The 16,682-nt window shown below is 45.5% G+C and overlaps 1 protein-coding gene across 2 annotated transcripts in view; it reads left to right on the forward strand.

Annotated features, from left to right (window-relative positions):
• itsn2b (intersectin 2b) overlaps positions 1 to 16,682 on the forward strand; it is a 38,643-nt gene that overhangs the window by 2,140 nt on the left and 19,821 nt on the right. The window contains exons 2-13 of one of the 2 annotated variants that reach the window (XM_045718354.1): positions 9,726 to 9,801; positions 11,690 to 11,782; positions 11,914 to 11,977; positions 12,098 to 12,276; positions 12,361 to 12,675; positions 12,961 to 12,991; positions 13,135 to 13,277; positions 14,059 to 14,122; positions 14,268 to 14,405; positions 14,529 to 14,617; positions 14,765 to 15,027; positions 15,114 to 15,263. In XM_045718354.1, coding sequence (XP_045574310.1) covers positions 9,795 to 9,801; positions 11,690 to 11,782; positions 11,914 to 11,977; positions 12,098 to 12,276; positions 12,361 to 12,675; positions 12,961 to 12,991; positions 13,135 to 13,277; positions 14,059 to 14,122; positions 14,268 to 14,405; positions 14,529 to 14,617; positions 14,765 to 15,027; positions 15,114 to 15,263 — 1,536 coding nt within the window. In that variant the 5' untranslated portion in view covers positions 9,726 to 9,794. Of the gene's footprint in view, positions 1 to 9,725; positions 9,802 to 11,689; positions 11,783 to 11,913; positions 11,978 to 12,097; positions 12,277 to 12,360; positions 12,676 to 12,897; positions 12,992 to 13,134; positions 13,278 to 14,058; positions 14,123 to 14,267; positions 14,406 to 14,528; positions 14,618 to 14,764; positions 15,028 to 15,113; positions 15,264 to 16,682 lie in introns of both variants that reach the window. The other variant, XM_014196451.2, reaches the window with a different exon arrangement.

Below are 16,682 nucleotides of genomic sequence, written 5' to 3' on the forward strand. Positions count from 1 at the left end.
CAGCAACAATGCACATTCCACCAAATAGTTTTATAGTACTTAAAAAAATGGTGTCTCTGGTTAAAGATCGAGCTTCGATGTCCGTTCGAGTACTCTATTACTCAGGCCCGTCCCTACTAGCAAGCAGATTTCCAGCTGTGATCAGGAATGTTTTTTTTTTTAGTAGTTCCACATCCGCTAATCCAGATTAGCCTTAATCCAGACAGTCAATTCAGTTTAGAAGAGTTCAATTGAGCTAATCTTCTCTAGATCTTCTCTCTCTGAGCAGAGGACTTGATCTCCATCTTGTCTCTGTGGCTTGCTGGGGAGACGGTGGCGCGGGTCCAATTAGATAAATTCTATGTAGATCCACACAGATAATGAAATCTTTACAATGTCTGGAGAGGTGTTCAACATGTTTCACGCTATAACGAGAATCTGCGCTGGCCTGTGTAGGATGCCTGTGTAGAATTGGTGCATGTGGATGGAACCCACCCAAAGGCTCCAGGATGAAGCAATGTAGGTAGAGCTAGGGCGAGACGTGCTTCGAAAGAAAGAAAAGTAAACATTAATCTAAGCCAGTCGGAGATGTCGCAATATGGACACTGCAGGGCTTAGAGAGTTGAAAGTAGGTTTGTCTGTCTGTCTTCATTAGAGCTTGTCTTCATTAGAGCTAGTAATTCACCTAACAGACACCATGGTGATGGAAGTTAATTGTAAGAGCACAGTAGTTGAAGTGGTGAAGAATTCATTTCAAGTACAGGCCATGTTGCAGTGATTCTTTCCAAAGCCCCTATTGCCATTTAAACTCATTATATCACCATGGTGAGATCAGCTTTAGGCCACGTCACGGCTAGACCTGTCCCTCTATATTTACCTTATATCAACTCTGTTCTCCTCTTTCCTTCTATCAGCCTTCATCCTTTCTCTCCATCTCCCTCTCAGAACTGTCAGTCTGCATTCCTGAGCTGTGACGGACAGGAAGGCTCGTGCGTGTCTATATAAGGGATGGGCTTGAGTACCATAGTACACGAACTGATGCCAAAGCTTGTTTTTTTTGTTAGTGGAACTATTTGGTGGAATGTGCTTTGTGGCTGGCGGAACGAGCAAGTGAAATTTTGTCTTGAAGACAATGTTATTTTGCTTTGACTCTAGTGTTCCATTTGTACAAGTGCATTTCCCAGGCACAACAAAGAACAAACCAAGCCGAGCATCACACTCTTCTTCTCCCTAAATTCCCTTTCCCCTCTGTGTCTCATTCACTCAATTGCGTTTTGACCGCTCCCTCCACACACACACACACACACACGAGTGTGCACACATGCTCCCGTTAGGCCTACAGAAGTAAATGCCCCAAAAAATGTATATAACTGATGGGATACACAAGCTACATTCCTTGCCAAATGATGACAGTTTTATCACAAATTCAAAATGGACTGTTTGATTGAAGTAGGAAAATATGTGTTCTAAAAAAAACGAGCTGCCGTTTTGGAATATTTTCATCATGTCTATTTTCCACTTAAGATACTTTGAGCTGCTAGTGCCATTCAAATTGGTTAGCCTAGGCCAGGTATTCCCACCCAGGGGTACGCGCAATGCCGTCGGGGGGTTCGCCAAATAATACACATTTTCAAGCAGTCCATTTATATTTTTCAACGGGGCTATACATTTGAGTGAGTTTTCTTGAGTTTTCTTTTTCTCTCTCGCCTGAGTAGCCTCGTTTCACTGCCAAAAATAAAATTAAACCATCTAGTGTTCAGCAAAATAACAACACAATGTCAAATACAGGTAGCCTAGTCAAATAATTAACATCCAATCACATTAACCGTTACTCTCTTGTGCAAATTCCATTAACAGTCCGTATGAAGCCAAACGTAGCTGCTGCTCATTCCATTTGCTCGAAAATGGTTTTAAAAAATGAAGGCCCGCATCCATAGACACATACCAGCTCTACTGATAGTACTGCTACTACCAGCAGTACTACACCTACACCTGTCGACGACACAAGCTGTTCTCCTTCCATGAGCACATTCAATGCTAGCATCAGTAACGCTACATTTGTTGTTTGCCCAGCTAGCATGGATATTGACAGTTGTGAATCTGATGCAGCCGAAGAGCTACTGCCCCCTTACCCGGGAAGCACCGAACAACAGACAGGGACGTTGGACCATCGAAGAGGCGCAAATATGATGAGAACTACATTGATTTGGGGTTCACTTATATTGGGAGTAGGGCCTTTCTTCAGCCACAGTGTGTTATATGTGGAAAAGTACTCTCTCACAACTCGATGAAACCTTCACTCTTGCGTAGACATTTAGAAACAAAACATGCCAATTTGAAAAATAAGCCACCAGAGTTTTTTTTGCGAGAATTAAGATGACTTTTGAGTAGTAAGATATGTATAAAAGCAACAGATACCATTAATAAGAAGGGGCTAGAAGAGTCCTATATGGTGAGCTACCGAGTGGCTAGGACAGGCAAGCCCCATACTATTGTGGAGGACTTAATTCTTCCAGCTGCCGCAGATATGGCTGGGACAATGCTGGGGATAAAGGCCCAAAAAGCTATACAGACAATGCCTTCATCAAACAACACTGTTTCACGACGCATCAGTGACATGGCAGGAGATGTTTTGAAACAATTACTGCTTCGTATACAAGCCAGTGAATTCTATTCATTACAGCTGTATGAGTCAACAGACGTGGCGGGCCTGGAACAGCTCCTGGTATATGTCTGTGACGTTTATGGGGGGTCAATTAAGGAAGACATCCTCTTCTGCAAACCACTGGAAACCAGGACAACAGGAAAGGATATTTTTAAAGTACTGGATAGCTTTGTGACATCAAATGGACTTTGGTGGCCAAGATGTGTTGGTATCTGTACTGATGGCGTAAAAGCCACGACGGAGACATAGTGGAGTGGTAACGCGATTCCACTTTTGTATGCTGCAGCATCCACCGAGAGGCTCTTGTTGCCAAGGGAATGCCTGACAGCTTGAAAGATATTTTGGATACTACAGTGAAAATGGTTAACTTTTAAGCAAGGCCCCTGAACTCTCGTGTATTTTCTGCGCTATGCAATGATATGGGCAGCGACCATGTAACTCTTTTACAACATACAGAAGTGTGCTGGTTATCAAGGGGCAAAGTATTGACACGTTTTTTTGAATTGAGAGACGAGTTTAAAGTTTTCATTACGGACCATCATTTTCACTTGTCTGACCACTTGCATGATGACGAGTTCCTCACACGACTGGCCTATCTGGGTGATGTTTTTTCTCGCCTGAATGATCTGAATCTAGGATTACAGGGACTCTCCACAACTATATTCAATGTGCGGGACAAAATTGAGGCTATTATTAAGAAGTTGAAGCTCTTCTCTGTCTGCATTAACAAGGACAACACACAGGTCTTTCCATCATTGTATGATTTTTTTTCTGTGCAAATAAACTCAAGCTTACAGACAATGTCAAATCTGATATAGCGAAGCACCTGAGTGAGTTGGGTGCGCAATTACTTTCCCGAAACGGATGACACAAACAACTGGATTCGTTATCCCTTTCATGCCCTGTCTCCAGTCCACTTACTGATATCTGAACAAGAGAGCCTCATCGAAATTGTAACAAGCGGTTCTATGAAATTGAATTTAATCAGAAGCCACTGCCAGATTTCTGGATAGGGCTGTGCTCAGAGTATCCTGCCTTGGCAAATCGCGCTGTTAAGACACTGATGCCCTTTGCAACCACGTACCTATGTGAGAGTGGATTCTCGGCCCTCACTAGCATGAAAAATAAATACAGGCACAGACTGTGTGTGGGAAATGATTTAAGACTGAGACTCTCTCCAATACAACCCAACATTGCAGAGTTATGCGCATCCTTGCAAGCACACCTTTCTCGTTAACCTGTGGTGAGTTATTCACAATTTTTGATGAACAATTAAGGTTTTATATGTAAGATGGTTAAATAAAGAGCAAAATGATTGATTATTATATTATTTGTTCTCCGGTCCTATAAGAGCTTGACAACTCACAGTCATTCTTATGTTTAACAAATGTATCGTATAGTGTCTGTGTGGCAGGCTTACAATTATGGCGAAAAACAACATTTGAGAGTGCTCTGACCCTGGTGCTAGACCCTGGTACGCAGCTGGAGGTTGAATGTTTGAAGGGTTCAGGACTATAAAACATTTGGGAACCACTGGCCTGGGCTATTACCCCCCTCTAAATATAGACAGGTTCCACACTGAAAATATGAAGAAACATTTTTCATATTTTCGTCAGAAAAGCATATATACGTACTCACCAAACAGATGTCGTGGCTGTAATTCATCACCCTGCAGTGTTCAATGTGGAATTGTTCATCCATTTTGAAAATTCCAAAGAACAGGCAGAATAAACGAAATAAAATGTCTGTATATCGAAAGACTGATTTTGGTTTGTAACCTTGGGAAAAATTATTAAATCCAGGTGAAAGCTATCATCTCTTATTGATGTCACTTGTTAAATCCACTTCAATCAGTGTAGATGAAGGGGAAGAGACAGGTTAAACAAGGATTTCTAAGCTTTGACAATTGAGACATGGATTGTGTATTTGTGCCATTCAGAGGGTGAATGGGCAAGACAAAATATTTAAGTTCCTTTTGGGAACAGGGTATGGTAGTAGGTGCCAGGCGCACTGGTTTGTGTCAAGAACTGCAACGCTGTTGGGTTTTTCACGCTCAACGGTTTACCGTGTGTATCAAGAATGGTCTTCCACCCAATGGACATCCAGCCAACTTGATTTAACTGTGGGAAACATATGAGTCAACATGGGCCTGCATCCCTTTCGAACGCTTTCGACACATTGTGGAGTCCTTGCCCCAACGCATTGAGGCTGTTCTGAGGGCAAAAGGGTGTGCAACTCAATATTAGGACAGTGCTCTTAATGTTTTGTACACTCAATGTTAATAAATGCTGAAATTACTTTCCAGTGCGGGCCTTGTTCAGTGTTTTTTTTTGTTATTAGAGTACTCAAAATAAAATAATGTGTGTACTTATCAGTCAAATGCCCATCCCTAGTGGCTGTGTCTGTGTGAGCTCTGTTTCAGGGAGAGACTCTTAATGCTCAGATGGGAAATAGACCAGTGTTAGATATATGCAGTGACTCTGCATTGTTCCTACTCTCTCTCCTTCCTGTTAACTCTCTGGATATCAGCCCTGATTGGCAGGTAACAAAAAATAAAATAAACACTTGTGTCTGACAGAGAGGGGAGAATAATGACAGGGTTAACTCATGTGGTGATGAAGCCATCTCTACTGGCCCAGAGTTCCCACACCGTTCCCACACCGTCGCAGTATTTTATCTTTCATTTTCAACGAGGATGTAGTCAGTGTAGAATCATCTGATCTGATGCTTTATTTATTTTTAACATTGTGTTGTCTGCTTTTATTTATTTTTAACATGGTGTTGTCTGACCTGTCGAGACTCCAGTCTCTACTGTTGTGCTGCTGCTCAGTGTTCACCTTTTTTCAGCTTGACCCACTCCTGATTTTACCACACGATGCAAAACACATGCAAATAACAGCAAGGCTGGGTGCTTGTGTGTGTTTGTACAGACAGAGCAGGCTGCTGTATGTGTCAGCAGGCTCCACAGAAGGGGATCCCTGTGTGTTTGTTCACTAAAACCAATTTGCATCCTGTATTTCTGTACACGGACACCTCTCTCACTGATACAGACATAGGCAGAAACAACCCCTAACCTCTTCCACCTTAAATCCTAAGTAATTTGGGAGGGTGAATGAGAGAGACACATGGGTTCAGAGGGAAAGTGATATGAGGAGGGACTTAGGGGACAGAAGAGGGATAAATACCCACAGGAAGAAGGTATATAGAAGGAGCAGATGGTTAGCACGCTCCCCATTGTGAGGCCATCTTGCTTGACCACATTCTCCTGGACTACCCCCCCCCTCCTATCGTCTTCCTCCATCCCTCCCTCTGTCTCTTCGCCCTACACTAATACCACACTTGTGTGCCACCAGTACCCCCATCCAACCCCTTCACATCTGTGTTTGAAATTCACTGCTCGACAGAGGGACCTTACAGATAATTGTATGTGTGGGGTACAGAGATGAGGAAGTCATTCAAAAATCATCTATTGCCATGCAGTCCATGCAACTTTAATATTTTTACTCCTGAACTTATTTAGGCTTGACATAACAAAGTGGTTGAGTACTTATTGACTCAAGACATTTCAGCTTTAAATTTAAAAATAACTTTAACATTTCGAAAAACATAATTCCACTTTGACATTATGGGGTATTGTGTGTAGGCCAGTGGCAATCTCAATTGAATCCATTTAAATTCAGGCTGTAACACAAATATTTTTGTAAGTCAGTGGGTGTGAATACTTTCTGAAGGCCCTGTAGAAGGTTCTAGGGTTAGGTTAGGGGCTAAGGGTTGATTTGGGACTGGACAGGCCAACTCTAAAGTCTGGACCTCCAGCATCCTGAAGGGCTTCCGTAGAGTACATTTTTTTTTTACTGTTTTATGGCTGAGTCATGTAACCGCCACAGGAAGAACCTCTGAGGGCTGCCACAGGAAGAACCTCAGAGCTGCCAGGGACTTCCTGTCAGCTGACTGGCTGGACAGGAAATGTTGGTATCCGTGTGTGACTGGAAAGGAACAGGAAGGGTATAGTCATTGGAATTCTCCCTTTTCCTTGTATGGCCTCATTGACATGCCCTGTCCCTTTCTCCATACTTTTCTGGTACTTTTCCTTGTGAGCTCTCCTCAGTGTTGTAGTATTGACCACTGTCAGCGGGTTGTGAAGGTGCTCGTGTTGTTTGTACACACCTTCCTTCATACACCTCTCTACCTGCCCTTTACCTGTGGGGACAGACAGGCAGACATGCATGCAAGTGACGGGTGTTGTCATTCAGGGGGACAATAAGGGTTTCTTCTAAGAAATATAAAGAGAATATCCACATTATTAGAACACACACACACACACACACACACACACACACACACACACACACATCATGGTTGATCAGTATGTATACAGTCTACCATGATGTCCTTCTGACCAGTGTAATCACTATTATGGCTCTTTTGTTGTGTTTATGAGTTGGCTGCAGTTTCTCTTTTACGGTCTCATGCTTGTGATGTAGCCTTGCTGGGATGTGTGTGTCCGCTTGCAATCAGGATAAAAAGGGAATTGATGGGAGTTTAGGGAACAACGAGAGGAAGCTAAAGTGGGGAGAACAAGTATTTGATACACTGCCGATTTTGCAGGTTTTCCTACTTACAAAGCATGTAGAGGTCTGTAATTTTTTATCATAGGTACACTTCAACTGTGAGAGACGGAATCTAAATCCAGAAAATCACATTGTATGATTTTTAAGTAATTAATTTGCATTTTATTGCATGACATAAGTATTTGATACATCAGAAAAGCAGAACTTAATATTTGGTACAGAAACCTTTGTTCGCAATTACAGAGATCATACGTTACCTGTAGTTCTTGACCAGGTTTGCACACACTGCAGCAGGGATTTTGGCCCACTCCTCCATACAGACCTTCTCCAGATCCTTCAGGTTTCGGGGCTGTCGCTGGGCAATACGGACTTTCAGCTCCCTCCAAAGATTTTCTATTGGGTTCAGGTCTGGAGACTGGCTAGGCCACTCCAGGACCTTGAGATGCTTCTTACGGAGCCACTCCTTAGTTGCCCTGGCTGTGTGTTTCGGGTCGTTGTCATGCTAGAAGACCCAGCCACGACCCATCTTCAATGCTCTTACTGGGGGAAGGAGGTTGTTGGCCAAGATCTCACGATACATGGCCCCATCCATCCTCCCCTCAATACGGTGCAGTCGTCCTGTCCCCTTTGCAGAAAAGCATCCCCAAAGAATTAAGTTTCCACCGCCATGCTTCACGGTTGGGATGGTGTTCTTGGGGTTGTACTCATCCTTCTTCTTCCTTCAAACAAGGCGAGTGGAGTTTAGACCAAAAAGCTCTATTTTTGTCTCATCAGACCACATGACCTTCTCCCATTCCTCCTCTGGATCATCCAGATGGTCATTGGCAAACTTCAGACGGGCCTGAACATGCGCTGGCTTGAGCAGGGGGACCTTGCGTGCACTGCAGGATTTTAATCCATGACGGCGTAGTGTGTTACTAATGGTTTTCTTTGAGACTGTGGTCCCAGCTCTCTTCAGGTCATTGACCAGGTCCTGCCGTGTAGTTCTGGGATGATCCCTCACCTTCCTCACGATCATTGATGCCCCACGAGGTGAGATCTTGCATGGAGCCCCAGACCGAGGGTGATTGACCGTCATCTTGAACTTCTTCCATTTTCTAATAATTGCACCAACAGTTGTTGCCTTCTCACCAAGCTGCTTGCCTATTGTCCTGTAGCCCATCCCAGCCTTGTGCAGGTCTACAATTTTATCCCTGATGTCCTTACACAGCTCTCTGGTCTTGGCCATTGTGGAGAGGTTGGAGTCTGTTTGATTGAGTGTGTGGACAGGTGTCTTTTATACAGGTAAAAAGTTCAAACAGGTGCAGTTAATACAGGTAATGAGTGGAGAACAGGAGGGCTTCTTAAGGAAAAACGAACAGGTCTGTGAGAGCCGGAATTCTTACTGGTTGGTAGGTGATCAAATACTTATGTCATGCAATAAAATGCAAATTAATTACTTAAAAATCATACAATGTGATTTTCTGGATTTTTGTTTTAGCTTTCGTCTCTCACAGTTCAAGTGTACCTATGATAAAAATGACAGACCTCTACATGCTTTGTAAGTAGGAAAAGCTGCAAAATCGGCGGTGTATCAAATACTTGTTCTCCCCACTGTATGTAGTAGGGTTGGGACGTGGCCCTGGTGTCTCTGTGTTGCAGTAGGGATGGGACGTGGCCCTGGTGTCTCTGTGTTGCAGTAGGGATGGGACGTGGCCCTGGTGTCTCTGTGTTGCAGTAGGGTTGGGACGTGGCCCTGGTGTCTCTGTGTTGCAGTAGGGATGGGACGTGGCCCTGGTGTCTCTGTGTTGCAGTAGGGATGGGACGTGGCCCTGGTGTCTCTGTGTTGCAGTAGGGATGGGACGTGGCCCTGGTGTCTCTGTGTTGCAGTAGGGATGGGACGTGGCCCTGGTGTCTCTGTGTTGCAGTAGGGTTGGGACGTGGCCCTGGTGTCTCTGTGTTGCAGTAGGGTTGGGACGTGGCCCTGGTGTCTCTGTGTTGCAGTAGGGATGGGACGTGGCCCTGGTGTCTCTGTGTTGCAGTAGGGATGGGACGTGGCCCTGGTGTCTCTGTGTTGCAGTAGGGATGGGACGTGGCCCTGGTGTGTCTGTGTTGCAGTAGGGATGGGACGTGGCCCTGGTGTCTCTGTGTTGCAGTAGGGATGGGACGTGGCCCTGGTGTGTCTGTGTTGCAGTAGGGATGGGACGTGGCCCTGGTGTCTCTGTGTTGCAGTAGGGTTGGGACGTGGCCCTGGTGTCTCTGTGTTGCAGTAGGGTTGGGACGTGGCCCTGGTGTCTCTGTGTTGCAGTAGGGTTGGGACGTGGCCCTGGTGTCTCTGTGTTTGACTCCCTGACTGAGGAACAGGAGAAACCCTGTTGAAACCTGCTGACCAATGAGAAACGGGGCAGCTGCTACACTCTCTCTCTCTCTCTGAGTTGGTGTGAGCAGCGCTCAGCCCTCCCTACATTATTAATGAGCGGAAGTTTCGCTTGTTTTGTGTGCGTGCAGACACTAATGTGTGTGTTTTGCAGATGACTGCGAGCTAGCCGGCTGAGTCGAAGAACGGGAGTCCCCCCCTGCCCCCTCTGCCACCTGCAGCCATGAATGGTAAGACCACGTCTTTATTACTCTGTGTGTGTGTGTGCTATGACGTTCTCCTGCTTTCTCAAGGGCACATTTAGCTGTTTTTTTTTTTTTTCCTGTCTTTTTCTGCTGAGTCTCTTTTCTTGTCCTCCGGTGCAGCAGCAGTGTGTAGTGTATCGCTCACTGGGCTGTTCACTGCAGCACGACTCTCTCTGTCCAGCTCCTATATCTGCTGTACCTGATGCTGTAGCAGTGTTGTATCTAACTCTACACCCCTGTTCATAGATCCGATCAAACACTACGCCCGAGTGGCGCAGCGGTCTAAGACACTGCATCTCAGTGCTAGAGGTGTCACTACAGATACCCGAATCCACACTGTATCACAACCGGCGCATAATTGGCCCAGCGTCGTCCGGGTTTGGCCGGTGTAGGCCGTCATTGTAAATAAGAATTTGTTCTTAACTGACTTGTCTAGTTAAATTTTAAAAATGATCCTGTCTAAGCCCCTGTTCTTAGATCCTGTCTAACTCTACGCCCCGTTCAATCCTGTTCAGTGTAACTTAAATTCATTTCAACTGAACATTTTATTAACATTTTGTTCCGTTCTATGCTCTGATTGAAACAGGGAAAAACGCCACTGAGATGACGGATCTCGTTTTAAGTCCGTCACATCACAGCAGTGTTTCCCTTCACATTTTCTTTCAGCAGCGATGGCAGAGTTATATATTTACATTTTGAGGTGGCAGCCACGATATAGCAGCAGCAGTGCGCCGCTGCTAAATGCATATAGGGGAAACGCTGCACAAACATATTCTACCTACTGGGTGAAAATCAATAGACTGAAATAAAATGGGCCTGTACTGTACTGTAAGACCGTGGCCCAATTACAGTGAGCCTACTGTGATCCATGGTGCAGGGCTGGAATTGATTGTGTCGTGGACAGTCCCCGAGCCTGTCAATGTAGACCGAGATAAGAGTGAACTGGTTTATCTTTATTATTACTGTATAATCAGTGGTTTTAAACACACAGACACTAAAAGTGATGTTAGTAGCAATGATGTGGACAATAAAACAATAAAGAAGCGATAACTGAAACGGGATAGGAGATGTCCATGTTTTAATGTTTGGAATTTCTGTTGATTACTACGGCTCCCCCTTAGGCCTACCAGTGTGTATTTTGCAAATGCCGCGTCTCTATGGCTAGACTCATCACTCACCCAACTTTCGTCAAAATCAGGCTTGTAGTGTTTGAGATGTAACGTACGAACGAACGGAAGGAGACCGGTTCATAGTCCCCCTCCGTTTTCATTGTGGGGGGACAGTAACAATGTTTTAGACCTCCACCTTTTTAAAAGAAGAAACAAGCGAAAGTAAAAGGGGACTGAGTGGTTCTGTCTTGTATGACTGCTGGGTGTTTCACTAACCATGAATAAAAAAAGGCAACAGTAAATATAGTCCCCCACGAATGATCCAGCGCCCCCCTTGGGCCAATAAGTGTAATTTTGTAAATGACGGATCTCTATTGCAAGACGCATCATTCACCCAAGTTTCGTGCCTAACGGACGGAGACAGATCCACAGTCCCCTCCCTGATTTCATCGCGGGGGACAATTTAATGTCTAAATTCCGTCCTTGTTCTGTCTATTCATACGGTCGCTCTGATTTGGTAACATTAAGAGGCTTTGCCTGGTGTGTGTTTATTGCGTGTGTTTTAGCTTGAGGTTGACTTGTGAAACCTCAGCTGTTTCCTGTGTTTGGAGTTGTTGCTCAACCTTTGTGTGTGTGTGTGTGTGTGTGTGTGTGTTGGTACCACACACCTCTGTTTGCCTTGTACCTATAGATTTGTAGGCCTTTTCCCACAGAGGGCTGAGATTGGTATCTGAAAATGATTTATCTCTCCTCTCTTTCTCCAGGCGGCCGCAATGTGTGGGCGATCTCTCCAGAGGAGAGAGACAAACATGATAAACAGTTTGACACCCTCTCTCCCGCCATGGGCTTTGTCTCAGGTACCAAGACGATGCTTGCATGCACACCAATATTTTCATCTCTCCATACTGTAATGTCGCTCACTCTCTCTCTCTCTCTCTCTCTCTCACTCTCACTCTCACTCTCACTCTTTCTCTTGTTCGCACTCCAGGGGAGCAGGCCAGGAAATTCTTCCTGCAGTCGGGTCTTCCCTCCTCAGTGCTGGCAGAGATATGGTGAGCACACACACAGATGGGCTTCCTTCTCTGTGCTGGGAGAAATCTTGTAGGCAGCTGCTCTCCAGTCACACACACTTGATTGTCCTGAGGAAGTCATGACCCTCTCTCTACCCCCAGGGCCCTGGCTGACATGAATAAGGATGGGAAGATGGACAGGTTGGAGTTCTCCATCGCTATGAAGCTCATTAAGCTCAAACTTCAGGGCACACCCCTTCCCTCATCTCTACCAATCATCATGAAGCAGCCGCCAGTGCCCGCCCCTGCCTCAACAGGCGCCATGTCCTCCTCACGCTATGGTACGATAACGCTTCTATTCTGTTTTTATTTCTATGTTCCATCTTATCTTTCTAATAATGTGTGTTTCCTCTGTGTCTCTCCAGGAATGGGCTCCATGCCAAACCTGTCAATGATGCCTGGAACCATCGCCATGCTCACTCCCATCCCCATGACCCCTAACCTCTCAACCATGACCCCTAACCTCTCAACCATGACCCCTAACCTCTCAACCATGACCCCTAACCTCTCAACCATGACCCCTGTGACTGGCCTCACTCCTATGGTCCCAATGGCAACAGGCATGGTCCCCCTGGTTGCCACGTCAACAATGCCCCTGCTGCCGTCCCTGGGCAGCCCCGCTCTCCCCAATGGCACTATGGGTATCCTACAGCACCTTCCACCAGGACACATGGGGACAGGTAAGAGGAGGACAGGCTCTCTCTCTTTCTGCATCTTTCTCTCTCCTTCTCGTTCCACACCCCCCCTTTCTCTCAATCTGTATGGAAGTGAATAGAGAGTAGAAACTGCCCTGTCACCATTCTCAGTAGTTGAGTGGATATCATGGTGTATTTGCAATATAACCATACGGTAAATATCAATTGAAATTGATAAGGACTTTTATAATGCGTGTGTGTGTCAAGGCCTGCCTCTCTCTGTGCCCTACGCCTCCTCTCCTCTGGGTTTCTCTCCTGGGATGAACAAAGCTACGTCACTGCTGGACCTAGGCTCAAGCAGGTAACACACACACACACACTTTATAGGATCTGACCTACATCTCTACTAATTTAGATGCCAATGGACTGTTTCTACATGGGCTAACTCTATAATATGCTCTCTCTCACCATCCATCTCTCTCTCTCTCTCTCTCTCCACTCCAGCTCCAACTCTTCATCCACCACCTCCCTGGCAGGTAGTTCTCCGAAGACGGCGCCTTCTGACTGGGCCGTGCCTCAGGCCTCGCGCCTCAAATACAGACAGCAGTTCAACAGCCTCGACAAACACATGACGGGATACCTCACAGGTGGGCGCTGCTGGGAAATATAGGCAAACAGATGGGCAGCCGTCCGACAGGAGGGTGGCTATGGGTAATGTAGTTTACCTAAGCAACCACAATGGAATTAAGTAATTGACTTTACTGTGTTATCCCTGTCAGTTTTTAAAATGTATGTACTGTGTATATGTATTAAAACCAATCAACCGCACAGGCAGGTGGGTAACTGTGCATAATGCAGCTATATGAGGGATGGTGGTAATGTTCATGTAGTAGTTAGGAAGGGAAGACACAAGTGGATTACGATGCACCTCGTGATGGGTAGAAAGCCGGGCATACCTGTGTGTGTCATACCTGAACCGAAGCATTTGTGGAATGCCGGGTGTGGTTGTCGGCGATTGTGTCCAGTGGGTGGATGACTTTTCCTTTAACATTCATAACTTATGCCCTTGTAGCCTTGTTGTGGAAGACTGCTGCTCTACTGGCCGTTCGTGTGTGTGTGATTGTTCTACACCTTCTCCTTTCCTCTCAGCTACCTCTTGACAGACCTGTTCTGGGGAAACTGCCATGTTATCTTAAGACTCACTGTCGGGAACCAGTGTAGAATCACTTGGCAACTGTTTCTGAATCCTTTTAAATCGTTCTTATAATTTAGAGGTTGTCCACAAAGGCTGCAAGGGAAGTATAAGTTATAAAACAAAACTTGACGTAATCGACTGAGATTGCTTTATTCTCTGTGTGTGTGTGTGTGTGTGTGTGTGTGTGTGTGTGTGTGTGTGTGTGTGTGTGTGTGTGTGTGTGTGTATTTTAGGTCAGCAGGTGAGGAATGCCATGGCAACCACTCTGCTCACTCAGACACAGCTGGCCACCATCTGGTGAGTACACCTTCATCATTATCATCATCAACTTCCAGTTGTACCTGTATGACAACGTTTGACCTTTGCAGTAACGCGCTTCAAAGGAGGAACCTAAGAATGTGTGTATGTGCGCGCTAATCACTCGTATCTCTCTGTCTGTCAGGACCCTGGCCGATGTGGATAAGGATGGGAAGCTAAGAGGAGAGGAGTTTATTCTGGCCATGCATCTAGTGGACATGGCCAAGGCAGCCCAACCCTTACCTCTCACACTACCCATAGAACTAATACCACCATCACAGAGGTACACACTCTCTCTCACACACACACACACACACACACACACACACACACACACACACACACACACACACACACACACACACACACACCCCTACCTAACCCTTCCCCTCTCTCTTTCTGGTAGGGGTGCTGTGAATGGGACCAGTTTATCTCTCTATGCTGGCATCACTGAAGAACTGGAGGCTGAGCCACCACAGAAAACCAAAAGCAACTGTATGTACACACACACACGCCCACTCACTCTTCTCCTGTATGACTACAACACATACATAATGCATCTGTACACATCTAATGCCTATTGACTTATGATACTCTCGTCTCCCTGTCCTCTCTCTCCCCATCCATCCCTGCCTCCTTCAGTATCGTTTGAGGATAAATTCAAGGCCAACCTGGAGCGAGGGAACGCGGAGCTGGAGAAAAGACGACAGGCTCTGCAGGACGCACAGAGGAGAGAGGAGGAGAGACGCCAGCAGAAGGAGAGAGAGGAGCGAGAGAGGAGAGAGAGGGAGGCCAGAGAGCAGGAGGAGAGGAGGAGGAAGGAGGAGGAGAGGAGGCTGGAGCGGCAGAGGGAGCTGGAGAGACAGAAAGAGGAGGAGAGGCTGAAGGAGATGGAGAGAAAAGAGGTGAAGAGGCATGTTCTATAATGGGCCAGGGCTCTGTGTGTGTGTGTGTCCACGTGTGTGTGTTTGACTGCGTGTGGGTTCCCCAGGCGGCGCAGCGTGAGTTGGAGCGCCAGAGGAAGGAGGAGTGGGAGAGGAGGAGGAGAGGAGAGCTGCTGAGCCAGAAGAGTCAGGAGCAGGAGGACATCGGCAGACTAAAAACCAGGAAGAGGAACCTGGAGATGGAGCTGGAGGCTGTGGTGAGGCTACACTAGGGCTGTTGCAGTGACCGTATTACCGCCACACCAGCAGTCACGAGTCATGACTGCAGTCAAGTTCTACGTGACCGTTTATTCACAGTAATTAGTCTTCTCCAAACTCTGATGCTGCTGATGGTCGTTAGTAGCCTACCAAACTTGCTAACTGCCTGGTACTCAGCACTCTATTGTCCCTCTAATCACTCTGACATCAATGCAAATGTGATCGAAAATCCAATCAAACACTTCATGAGGGCCCATGATCTCATGTTGCGCAACATTTCTATAGGCTATGCAATTGCGTGAGAAAAGTTTTGATGGCCTCTTAAAAAGAGGATCCCATCAGCTTTCTATAGGTTAGGCCTACTATATTTATATCTCAACTTTCCTAATATTAAGCACATTGCTTCGCTTTACAACAGGAGTATAGCCTACCTGGCTGGAATGAAAATTAACCACTGGAAAAGCTTCCTCCATTCGCTTTTTAAATGCTTAGATCACATGTATTTTTTTCCCCCCTGTTCCGAGATAGATAATGGTCCATCGTAAGTCAAAACTAATTTCACACTTTGAAAATTATTTAAAATATGTGAGGACAAGATTCATCAAGAACAGTCTGATGGGTGACGATATCACTTGTGAATGATGCCCAGCTTGTGTGCAGTAATGCAAGAAACAGCGCATGCCTTTTTCAAGTCATAGTCCCACACCTCATGTAGAACTATATGTTTCGATAAGGTTTGTATCACAACTAAAGTGGCCAATTAACTTCTTAAAATGAAGCAAATTAATCTGCTTTACAACCGGTATAGAGCCTAACTGGTATACATAGGTGGCGCGTGAGTTTCAAGTTTAGGGAAGATCACTTTCACCATAAAAATGCACCTTTTTATAATAAAGCATTTCATGCGTAATCGCATTTGTGGTCACTTTTGATAATGGTGTTTTCCCGCTAATTGATTGCGTTTTGGAACATTCATGCTTATAGCCTACTGCCGTGTGCGCATGGCTGTGCTTATAATGTGAAGAAATAGCCTAATAGTTTAGTAACATTTTAAGCTAACTGTTCTGATCTGTTGCGTCAGTCTCATTGCTTTCGAAAGGTTTTTTTCTCCTTCGGTGTGAGTGGTTGTATTAATTTGGGATCTATCGCATCCCACAACTTTCCCAGACTATGTTTGGAATATTTATTTATTGCACAGAAGGACAAGTTAATCAATAGAATAGGTCAACTTTTGTACTATAGGGGATAGGAGATTGACATAGGCTAGTGCTTTTGCTGTTCGTTAGGCCAACTCATCTTGTTGGCTGATGAAAAGTAAATGTGGATAGTTCTAGCATCTTCAATATGTACCTCGGAATTCAATAAGAAGGACGTGCGCAACTGCGTCCCCGATGTGTCTGTCTTCACTTGTAGCCTAC

The sequence above is a fragment of the Salmo salar genome, chromosome ssa01 (genome assembly GCF_905237065.1).
Source record: "Salmo salar chromosome ssa01, Ssal_v3.1, whole genome shotgun sequence".
NCBI lineage: Eukaryota > Metazoa > Chordata > Actinopteri > Salmoniformes > Salmonidae > Salmo > Salmo salar.